Source organism: Sander lucioperca, chromosome 4 (genome assembly GCF_008315115.2).
Source record: "Sander lucioperca isolate FBNREF2018 chromosome 4, SLUC_FBN_1.2, whole genome shotgun sequence".
NCBI classification, from domain to species: Eukaryota; Metazoa; Chordata; class Actinopteri; order Perciformes; family Percidae; genus Sander; species Sander lucioperca.
Genome location: NC_050176.1, coordinates 32,828,112 through 32,840,217, shown reverse-complemented (window position 1 = coordinate 32,840,217; position 12,106 = coordinate 32,828,112). Strand labels below are relative to the sequence as shown.

Here is a 12,106-nt window from a genome sequence, read left to right as displayed (position 1 = left end):
GTGAGAAAACACAACAGAATATAATAGAGCAAAACATGTATTGTAATGCACGCATATACTTTAAGATATAATCAAAATTGGCTTTTTGTTTTTAGTTGAGCGGGCACATTTTGTGCCCCATTCTGAATTTCTCAGATATAATAAATAATGTAGATATATAAGGAAATAATATCAGTTTGAGAAGTAGTGACATCATAGTTTCCTCCAAATGAGACAGAATATATTTAGAATTTAACTTTTTTTAAACCTTGAACAGATGCCACAAGTACCCTGATATCACTGATATGAATACAGCGGATAAAATACCATTTCGCCTTTTGTATTATTATGTGATTTGGTTTTAAGTAAATTAACGGTTTCAGTTATTCAATAATTAGAGATATCACCCATCCCACCCAAACACAGAAAAAGGAGTCAATCAAAAACAATATGTGCAATACTAAAGAAAAGTATCAGTATGATGGATCACATTGGTCACTGGAACGCGGCAAAAATATATCCAAAATCTAAAAGTTCCTAGTAAAAAATGTAAAGTAGGCTTCCTAATTTGTGACTTAAAAAGTTGAAACTTGAAAACACGGTATGGTACTCAGTCTTGACCATGGTGTTGACCTACTTTATCATATTCCGTAGTTCTTCTGTTTGACCACTAGATGTCAGTACAAGAAAGTGGAGCTACCTTCCTCGTGATAGCCTACTGCACATGCTACTGAAACCACAGGCCTCTTGTAGTATATTTGTCAATCCTCAGCAGTGGAGCTTTCTTATACATCTTTGGGATAAAGTCTAAAGCACTAACCCTAATAAGGGTGAGTGCTCTATAATAAAATAATAATAAAGCACCTTCCGAAAAAAAAAAAAAAAAAATCTCTGGTCCATTCAATTTGGGTTTTCTTTTGGGTAATCCATCCCTGAGGTTGCAGCCTCCGCTATGTGGTTCAATGTAATTTTGTTGGTGCTGGTCCAAACACTGAAACATTGCATTTTCCTCTTTTCACAAACTGTGTCCCTACCCCTAGCTCTTGTTAATCCACAGCGCACACTATCAGATGTTTTCATAGAAACTATGGGTAGAAAGTATCCAAATCTGCTCACAAGGATTATTCAGCAGTTATTTTTTAAACGACAGATATCTTATTTTAAAACGAATTAAATACGCATATAAAACATGAGCAAATAAAAAAATCTAAACATTTGATATCACAACAGACGAGTTAAGTGAGCACACTGTCAGCTGTTGGGTAGAAATTAGTTCCAAATGACTGCTCAACAAAATCTGTGGATTATTCAACCGGGTATACGCATAGACCAGGGGTGGCCAACCAGTTAGGTATAAAGAGCCACAAAAAAAACCGCACCATAGCAAAAAGCCACACAACACATGCACGTCCACACTACAACAGCAACAGTGTCTTCCAGATCTAATGACGGTCATAATACATAGCAGTTTTCATAGTTTTGTTTTCTCACTTAGACTGACTCAGTGGGAAACCTGACAGTCTTTGTTATCCACAATCCTTTTCAGGTCTTGCTTGAACTCGGTTGTGGCCACTCGAAGAACTCTCTCACTCATTTGTCACTAAAGGAGCTTTCAAACAATCGGATTCAGCAGTGAAAGGGTTAACGAGGAAGGTGCTCTGTGGCCGCTGTTTTTCCTCAGGTTGCAGAATCTGTCCTCAAAACTCTGCTGCATTATTTTCCATTTTAAAATAATTGGCAAATGTATTGGCAGATGCATTCAAATGTGTTTTTTTTTACTTATCTGAAATACTGTATGTTTCAGAAAAGTTAAAAACAACAATCAACCAATGACACAGCCCCCAGCCACACAGGAAGAGCCTCACAGGAGCAGGCAAAGAGCCGCATACGGCTCAAGAGCCACAGGTTCGCCACCCCTGGCATAGACAGTTAAGAAAGGGTATACGTTAATCTTCATCTTCCCTAAACGACGTAACAGTTTTACATCATATCTTTAACAAATAGAAACGGATAAAACATAAGCAACCTAATCTTAAAAACTGAATGGCACTGATATAACAAGAGTGAGTTGGGCTGTTGTAATCAATCAGTCTATGGTTGTAATTTTGGTGAACCGTCATTTTAAAAGGTTTGATTCTATCAGTAAAATATGATTATTTAGTAACATATAGCCATAGACAGTGAATCTAGCACGACGCTGAAGTTGGCATATAGCTAGCTAACGTTAGTGGTAACTCGTGTCCACAGCCAATGAAGTTATTGGCTAGCTAGGATGTAAGTTACCCTACTACTGTAACTTTGACTTACAAATGTCAAACTTACCACCGCTATTGTAAAGGTAAGGCTACCTAACGCTGTTCAGTTACGTTTATCTTCCCATTTCCAAATGTTTTCAACAGCGTAACGTACTGTAGCCACTCCTGCGTCCAAGAGAGACGTTGCCAATTAGCTAAAGTAACGTTAACGTTAATAACTTAAGCAAAAGCTAGCGTGCCTTCTGTTCAACCTGTGCTTCTCAGCACTGTTAACACTGACAAGAAGCTAGCGTTAGCAAGACAAGGGTTTGTGACATTCTAGCTAACTAGCTACATCATTTTATTACGTTCATTACATTACTCGTCAAAAACAGAGGTAAAACGTTAACATTATTGTTGAAAATTAATTGGTGCTTGAAAACCCCTCCAACGTTCACACTTTAACAAAGTCCAAGGTTTAACACAAAACCAAGTGCAATGTTTATTAACGTTACACTCCACAATACAAAAGGGCAGAATAAATCTAAAACTAAAGATTTTCCCTTGTTAAATCATAGTGGGGAGATAAAATGCTTACAATTGTCCCGAAGACTGAGATTAAGTTAAAAGAAAATTATGTCCTTTGACTGGGATCATTATGTGTGCTCTGCAAATGTAAAGATACTCACATTTCAAGTCTGTATTTTGATATATTTATTGTACAAGTAGAAACTTTGGCCTAATGATTGTGCTAGAAGAAACATTGGTGCAACAAGAAAGATCAAGGGGTCAGAAAATCCCTATGAAATGTTGCCTAATAGTTCCAGACCAATAGCAGGACAAAACAAAACCAGCCAAAGACTGATAGTAAAATTATTGTAGCTCTCTGTGGAATACATGATAATAACACCAATTTTAGGGGGCCATCTTATTTAAATTCATCCCTAGTTAGCTCTCTTGTTGAATAGTGGCATGAGTTAGCTGAATGTTACAGTTCACAATGTTCCTCTGATTTTCCTCCAGCCTTGCACCAGGAGGGTCTGTTCAGAGTGAATGGAAATGTGCGTGCTGTGGAGACCCTGAAACAGCGGCTGGAGAGTGGAGAGGAAGTGGACCTTCTCTCAGAATCTGATTTGTGTACGGTTGCCAGCTTGCTCAAACGGTACCTCAGGGACCTGCCAGTGGGTCTGGTGGACTCAACAGTCCAACAGGCACTGATACAGCACCACCAAGGTAAGAGAAAGTCGTTTTTTTCCAATGTTTACTTATGTGCTTCTTTGTCTTCTATAATTAACCTACCAACTCAAGTAGATCTAAAATGTACTATTAGCACTAAAGTTATCTGCACCAGACAGGGCATATAAAAGCTCTGCTGTGTGTGTGTGTGTGTGTGTGTGTGTGTGTGTGTGTGTGTGTGTGTGTGTGTGTGTGTGTGTGTGTGAGTGAGTGAGTGAGTGAGTGAGTGAGAGAGAGAGAGTGTGTGAGAGAGAGAATGAGACTAGCAGAGTGATGGACCTCATATTTCTGGTAATAATCTTGGAGTTCATAAAAGGTACAGTGATTTGGCAGTGAAGTCTGTGCTCACTCTTGCCTCTCCATTACTTGGTTTAATATGTGTAATCTGATGAGAGTGCACATTTTGGCTGCAGTATTAATTTTTCCCTCATAGACCCCACAAATATCAGCCTCTTTTTCCTGGCCTGTGGTCAAACGCTGCATTAAATAACAGCTCTATGGTACAAGACTTGGCCATAACTACTGAGTAAAATGATTTTGGTCTACTTTGTAAAATTGGTTTGGCCTCCTATTTAAAAACATCAAAGGTTTATGATGAATGGATGGTTAGGCAGATGAAGTTGCAGATTGATTAGCACTATAATAAAGTACATAGATTGACCAATATAGTGCAACATGTCATGTAACAATGACTGCACATCTCAATAAAGATACCAAGATTAAAGTGAGAATGTGACCTGAATTGCATAAGTAAACCAACATTTGATTAAGCTTCATACCATTATTCAGTTACTATTTTGGTAGCCTCGTATTGCCAGACTTTACTCCAGCACACACAGTGCTGAAGTATAGTCTGGCTACACAGTTTATTTATTCTGGGATAGTGGTAAAAAACGTTCTGGCTTTTTTTTTTGTTTCTTTAAACCAATCACAATTGCTTGGGCGACGGTAAACCCTGGAAGCAGCAATTGTGCCCTTGCAAAATAGATAGTGGAGATAGCAGAAGTGGAGGGACATGTGCCAGATGTCAGACTTTATCCCAGCACTGTACATCCGGTAAGCCAGACTACTATTTTGGTAATCAATTTGTAGTTTTTTTTATCCAGTTAAAATCACAAACATTCCCTGGGTACAGTGTGTTGAATGTGAGTATTACAATTTTACTAAAATTTAAACTTAAATGTAATTTGAAATTATAAATTAACTACTTGTGAGGGTTCTTGCCGGTTAAAATTAGCCAGTTATAAACATTACATTGAGCCTTGGGAATCGTGATGGATATTTGTCATTATTTTAGATCAATAAATTGATATACGAAAAGTAAAATAAATAACAGTGGTGCTACCTTTTTATTTTCAGTGTTGTCTCTTTGGCAAACAAAAACATTTAAACAAAAGTGTGCAGTGTTTAGTTTTTTCACTTTAAATTCGATGAATTCTACTGGTGTCTATGTCTACGCACAGCGTATGTCATTCTCTCTCTGCAGTGATTTGGTCCTCTGATTGTCTGGCTTTATGTTGGTATGTCTTTGATGTGCATCCTCTTTCTTTAAGTCGCCTTTACATACGTGTAATTGCTCGAAGTTTTTTTTTTCCTCCATTCCTCAATGTGTGTTTGTCTAATGTACCATCCTGTAAAAACATCATCAACTTCTGATGAAAAAATAGTTTGAAAGCCCCACTCATCCAAATCCACACATGTACTTTACACACTTGAGCAGACACAATCAGAACTTTACTCAGCGGCAACAAGAGAGCATTTGTGATCGCTCTTAAGCCATCATTCTCCCTCCACCCATCACGCTCTACTTAGTCAGAAAGACATACACACACATTCCCGCGTTCATATAGCCTACATGCACACACTCACGTAGGCGCACGCACGTTTGCGTCACTCATTCATTCGGGATCAGAAGCCATATCCGTTTATCCAACTCTGACCCAATTATGTGTCCGGAGTTATAGCATCAACATACTTTAAGGCTCTTTGCTCTAATGCTCACATAGTTACCACAACTCAAGATTAGATATTACAGAGAGTAGGTGGATGAAGCTATGGCTGACTGCTGGAGACCAGCTGTGAAACAATTAACTAAACGTAGGATTTAAACGTGTTTCACTAAAAGTCTATTAATGTTTACATGTTTTCAGTTGGTCATGTCACTCATCATTTGATTTTTGGTCATTTGATTGGGGATGAAAAGACTTTCCACTTTCCTACTAAAATGTTTTAGCCAGAAGTGAAAGTTTTTCTGTAAAAAAAAAAAGAAAAAAAGAAGCAGGATCCCAACCTTTGACCTGTTCTGATATCTCATTGTGTGTCTGTAGAGTGCGGTGATGATGTCTCTTGGTCAGATATGAGACACCTGCTCCAGCAGCTTCCTGACGTCCACCACAGCCTCCTCCGCTACCTCTGCCACTTCCTCACCCTTGTGGAGTGCAACCATAAAGAAAACCGTATGACTGCCTTCAACCTGGCCACTGTGTTTGGACCCAGTGTCTTTCAGTGAGTTGAACCTTTTTTTTAAGGCAGATGTGGTCAAGCTGTCAAAATAAACACCCACCGACCAAATTTCACCATCACTCCTGTATTCTCTTTTCGCTTTGTATCCTTCATATTTATAATGTATAACCAAACAATGTGAAAAGTACTTACAAAAGATTTGTCAATAAATGTGAAAAGTACTTACATCTATTGACAAATATTTTTATTGAAACTTTAATACCTTTCAACCTGCATTAATTGATTTGATGGCCTCCTAGGGGTACGGCAACAAACTGTAAACACAAAACATGGACATTATCTCAATGCTATGATAAGCTGATATGAATAGTTGCCTATAAACACATCCAGCAGATACAGAGCATTATTAGCTTTCATTGTCAGTCGGGGTTCTGCCGACCAGATGAACTTAAGTCCAGTATTAACTCTTGCGGCCTGTAGCCTGAGAATACTATATCGTTCTATCAACCGCTTCACACTACAGGTCAGGAAAAGGATTATTTCACAGCTTCTACTACCAATATTACATTATGCAGATATTATTTATCACAATACCTCTGAAACAAATCTTATTCCTCTCAGTGTAGTCTATAACAGTCTCTGTCGATTTGTTCTGAGGGGTCCTTATAGAACCCATCATTGCCTGATGTATGAGTCGCTTAATTGTTTAACACCTAAATCCAGAAGGCATTTTCACTGGCTGCAGTTTATTTTTAAATAAATTTACTTTAAATATCCTCCTTATTTAAAACAACATCTAATCCCATATAGATCAACATACAGTCTGAGACATACTGAGTACCCCATGTGTATGTGTTTTTATATATATATATATATATAAAAAGATTTTTTGTACTTTTTTTATTTGAAGCAGAACAGATGTCTTGTCCCGTATTTCAGAATGGGAAAAATCTTAAACTTCGCAGTGCAGACAATATTGGGGTAACATCTATGTAGGTTAATAAAAAAAGGAAACAGGCAAATGTATACAAATGAGTCTAAAAGTATTGACATAAAAGAGTAGTTAGAGTACATATTGAGAACATGACTGCTGTAATAACAGAGACAGAGGTCTGTACTGGTCTCTGTCTCTGTCAAATTCTTGGCCAGCAGGTGGTGCTGTAGCTTATTTAGTGAAGATGAAATCATGACTATGTAAAAGTCTGCTAGAGATACTGACATGACATTACATTGCTCATGAATGTACCATTTAATAAACTACTACATCAGATATTTGACTCTTCAAACATTATCTTAATCGAAAGTCACAGTCAAGAACACTAATTGAGTCTAGTGAACAGTTTTGAAGTAAATGTTGTATGACATATAAGATTGATGTTAATGTGCTTTCAACTGTTCAACTGATGTTCATAAATAAATGATGCATCAGTGGCTTTATATGTCTCCATGCAGCTGCTGAACCTCTGTTCTCATTGGTCTATTTATGAAAGGCTTACTGGACGAGTTTTAAAATCATACTTGTACATTTCGACCTACAGCTACTGTTCTCCTGACTGGTGGGCATCGCCCATTAATAAACTGGGGTGTTAAGGTGTGGTAAAAAAGATCAGGCCTTACTAGACGTAATAGAGAAGAAGAAACTGTACTGGATACTCTTCCATAGTGTACAAGCTGTTCTCAAGGCTGTGTGTGTGTGTGTGTGTGTGTGTGTGTGTGTGTGTGTGTGTGTGTGTGTGTGTGTGTGTGTGTGTGTGTGTGTGTGTGTGTGTGTGTGTGTGTGTGTGTGTGTGTGTGTGTGTGTGTGTGTGTGTGTGTGTGTTATATAATTAGGTCTAGCATTAGTGCCTACAGCCCAGTGTACATCTCACACAGCTGTTCAGTAGCATCAGACATCATACCTGCCAGGGCGGCTGAACTCTGCTTTGTTATTCAAGTTGACTAACTGATGACTAAATGTCAGTATCAAAATCACTGTCAAATCAGTTCAATGCTGCAAAGTGAAAAAAAGCAATGAAATTATTAACAAATTCTCAACTTTATTTTTTACTGCTACTGTCATATTTGAAGAATTACAGAATGTTAATTTTATTTTTCCCTCTTTTCCAGCGTGGCTCCTGGTTTCGAAGCAATGAAGGACCAGACTATCTGTAACAAGATCATGATCAAGTTCATCCAGAACTACAGCAATATATTTGAGTGCGCCAGAGACGAAGAAGGCTGCACAGAAGACCTGTCAGCCCTTGTTATTGTAAAGTTGTTGTATATACTCATAGGAACACCAGATGCTAATGTTGTGCCCATGCACACTAAACAGTATGAGTTCCTCTCTGTGACCTCACCCTCTGCCCATCCACTTGGAGGAGTGATTTTATAAATACAGGCTTACATAAATAACTATTGATCTTATATCACCACCTCACAGGAACGACTCCTCCACAGGTGGCTGTTTTGAGTCTCTGCTTGATTTATATTTGCTGCTCCAGTGGCTGATGTCTTTATTGATTAGCTAGTTTGTCTGGTCTGCTGGTTTTCCTGGCAGCATCTTGCTGCTGCATCTGTAGCTTTGTGGTAAACGAAGCACAACAGAGCAAACTATCCATTTAAGTCATATGATTCTGGTTAAAATTCAGATAATTATTTATTTTCAATACAGGTTAACTTGTTGTATGAGTCACAAATGTATATAAATGCATTGCTGTAGTCAGGATTTTAGAGTTCAAGTTCTCTCTTCCCCACATTGAAAAAAAATGAAAACAGATTGTTAAATTATTTAGATTTTTTGAACATTTTGTTTTTATTGGAAATTTTATTTTATTCAAAACCGTGTATCTCAAAATCATACATTTTTCACAACCAAAAAAGCTTTGCAGCAAATCATTTTTTCAGAGAACCCAATGGTTTATTAAGCCTCAAAACTAGGAGCACTTAGTCCTTAAATTTATCTGAAAAAGTATTATATAATAGTTTTTCCTGGGCAGGCTCTTCACACAAAATAAAATTCTACCAGGGAAATAATTAATCTTAAATTCATTTTTCTATTTGTTCTAAAGTAGTTAAAACTAGGGGAAAAAATACTCTCATTAGCCTATTAAAAACATAGCATGTCAGATGAATTTTCCTAATACCCCTTTATCCCTTGAAAAATGATCAACATGACATCAGTGAGTTTGATGGGATTAACAGCCCTGTAAAATATCAAATTCTTGTGTATTTCACTCAAAGGGACCTCATGTGAATATAAAGAAAATCATATCACAAGCGGAACTGCAAAACTCCTGGCCAACGTCTGTAGCAAACGTGACGTAGACCATCTACGTCACGTTTCATAATTTGAGAAATGGACCTTTTTCACAGCAAAGATTTTGACTTGTCCTAGTAGGAAAAGCACAGCTGAAATTGATAACCTTAACGATGGCTCAATTCCATCAAGTGTCCCAGTAAGCTATTTCAGTGAGTCAGCATGCACAATACCAGGGCCTCTCCTAAGTGGAATGCAGCCATCCTTAATGGTTTTGAATACACCTTTGCTTTTCCTACTATGGCATGTCAACATGTATGCCGTGAAAAAGGTCTATTCAGTGATCACATGCAACCTGCGTTGCTGCGTAATCATAGTAGCAGTAAAATAAGATCTGTCATTTTTTGTGATGACATGTCCAGTCACAAATGTCTGTGATGTGTTGTGAATTCCTGTAAGTGCACAGCCACATGAGACCCCACTGACCCATGGGAAACCCTTCAGTCAGAATCAGATTGCCTTACACACAAACATGCACACATACACATAAACACTAACACATATGCACAGGCATGCACGGCCTGCTGAGGCCCCTCGCCTGCTGGCATTCCTGTTAATGCCTTTAAACGCAGCCCATATGATCACTGGTGTTGCCTTTTCCTTCAGACACAAAATGCTGATGAGCAGGAGGTTTACATGAAAGTGTTTATGCGTTTGTATGTGTAAGAATGCAGATTGTCAACCTGTTAAAATCTATTCTGAACCCTGTTCACAGGCTCACAGAAGAAAAGCAAAAGTAGAACACACATACCTAGGCGTTCTCTAAAATGACTCCCTGATATTTCATATATGAGGCTACAGTTACAATAAGAACTGGAGAAAAAAAGTGTTGTGGTCTCTGTTAAGCATGATCTGTTTTGCTCCTTTTGTTACTATAGTGTATGATCAGTCAAAAGACGTGCTTTACAACTGTGTTTTCTTTTGTTCTCTTTCTGGTCCCAGGAGGCGCATGTGACGGATGCAGAGAAAAAGAAGTCGCACACCCACCTTAATGCAAACACACTGACACCAGCTCCCAGAACAAAGGTGTGTGATCAGCTTTACAGCAGCCTGCATGTGTGCGTCTTTGTTTATGCATTAATGCTCTTCTGCAATCTTTCTGCTGTGAAATGCAGTGTTGTTGTTTATGTGTGACACTCCCAGATCAAACTTGCATGAACCCTTCAAATTCACTTACATAGTCCTTTTTAACACCAACCCTGTGATCTGTGTGACCTAGTCTATATCCACGATGTGTTGGCATTTTAAACTCCACTTTATGAGGACTATGATTAACTGCTCCTCAGATCTCTGCAGGGTAAATCCAGACAGCTAGCTAGACTATCTGTCGTATCTAAGTTCTGATCCACGACTAAAACAACCTTTGAATGTACAAATGTTCCACCGAAACAAGTTCCTTCCTGAGGCTATTTTGCAGAGGTGCCATTGCTCCGTGCGGCGCATAGTGCCACCCAAGACGATTGTGATTGGTTTAAAGAAATGGCAATAAACCAGAGCATGTTTTTCTCCCATCTCGGAATGCTGTGTAAGCTCGCCAGACCCTCTTTCGCAGCGCTGTGGAGTAAGGTCTGGCAATGCGAGACTAGTGTGACTAGTCACATGGGATGATAATGTCATGCAACTGCTGAATTTGAGTACCGGCACTTTTTTTGGTTCAATTCAGGCACTGTGTGTGACGTGATTAACAGAGCATGAGCATGTTTTGGAAAAGCTGTTTTCCAACACGAAAGCCATTTCTTGTGTGCGTCTGTGTAGGTTTCTGTGAGCTTTAAAGATGTTATCAGTGTCGGCTGACTTGTGCATACTGCCTGCAATGGTAATCATGTCGCTTAGCGTAAAAAGATGACCTTTTTTTTTATTATTTGCAACTGACATTACTGATAAGTTATCATTTCTTCTCAGGTTAGGAGTATTAAGAAATAGCACTGTTTGTATTTGCATCTTGTGAAGGGATCATTGTAATGTGGTCTAAAAAGTATGAAATGTATTTTAAATGACCGTCTTAAATTAATATTGCCATGTAATATAAATATAAATATATTGTTTATGTAATATAAAGGCAATATAATTTTGCACAAACCCTACAGTGTGCCTTGGATTGGAATTTTTTCTTTTTTTTGAGACCTTATGAATGAGCACTTCACAACAACCACTGCAATGAGCACTTCACAAGCTAGAATAAGCATAGTAGTACACCTGTATATGATCACAACAAAGACCCAGCAGCACTTTAACTCCATTGTCTTCAATGTTTCTATGCACTTCAAATCATGCACTTTAATCTCTTTATTTTGCATTTTTCTCTCCATCATCTTCCAAGTCTGGACAAAAGAAAACACCACAAAATGCAGAACTTGTGAACAAATCCTTCACTAACACTCCAAAGGCGAGGCAGAGGAAAAAGAAGGTACGGAAAATATTATTTTCTTTTTTACTTATTAAGTATTGTGATCAATTGTTCTTGTTTAAGGGGTTAGGGTACTACCGTCTATTTCTCACCCTTTCCAATAAATACTTTATGCTTTCTTATCTGCTGCATTGCCTTGGTGCTGATTAGCCTGAGGTCGTCTCTCAGGCAGCCTCTGATGCATGTGGCCTCACTGCTCGGTCACATGATGTGATTTGATAAAGGCAATCTGCTGCAGGAAACAGCAACACACTTATTTGCAGTGAGAGACAAACAGGGGCTATGGTATCTTCTTCCAACTGTGTTGTGGTATTGTTACAGATGAATCCTGCCACAAAAGCAATTTGATTATAGTTAAGGCTTAGAAATGTCCTCTTTGTGTCCATGTAGTAGATATTTAGCTCTGTCTTCATTTCTTTTCACTAAGCTAAGCTATATTCAGCAAAATAAATTCAAAATTTTGTTTTAAAGTCAGTTACTTTGATCTTA

At 38.2% G+C, this 12,106-nt stretch overlaps 1 protein-coding gene across 5 annotated transcripts in view; it reads left to right on the top strand.

The window, feature by feature from the left end:
* fam13a (family with sequence similarity 13 member A) overlaps positions 1-12,106 on the top strand; it is an 80,472-nt gene that overhangs the window by 5,673 nt on the left and 62,693 nt on the right. For 4 of the 5 annotated variants that reach the window (XM_031276931.2, XM_031276933.2, XM_031276935.2 and 1 more), the window contains exons 3-7: positions 3,237-3,446; positions 5,777-5,954; positions 8,019-8,166; positions 10,153-10,236; positions 11,531-11,617. In XM_031276931.2, coding sequence (XP_031132791.1) covers positions 3,237-3,446; positions 5,777-5,954; positions 8,019-8,166; positions 10,153-10,236; positions 11,531-11,617 — 707 coding nt within the window. The remainder of the gene's footprint in view (positions 1-3,236; positions 3,447-5,776; positions 5,955-8,018; positions 8,167-10,152; positions 10,237-11,530; positions 11,618-12,106) is intronic. The other variant, XM_031276932.2, reaches the window with a different exon arrangement.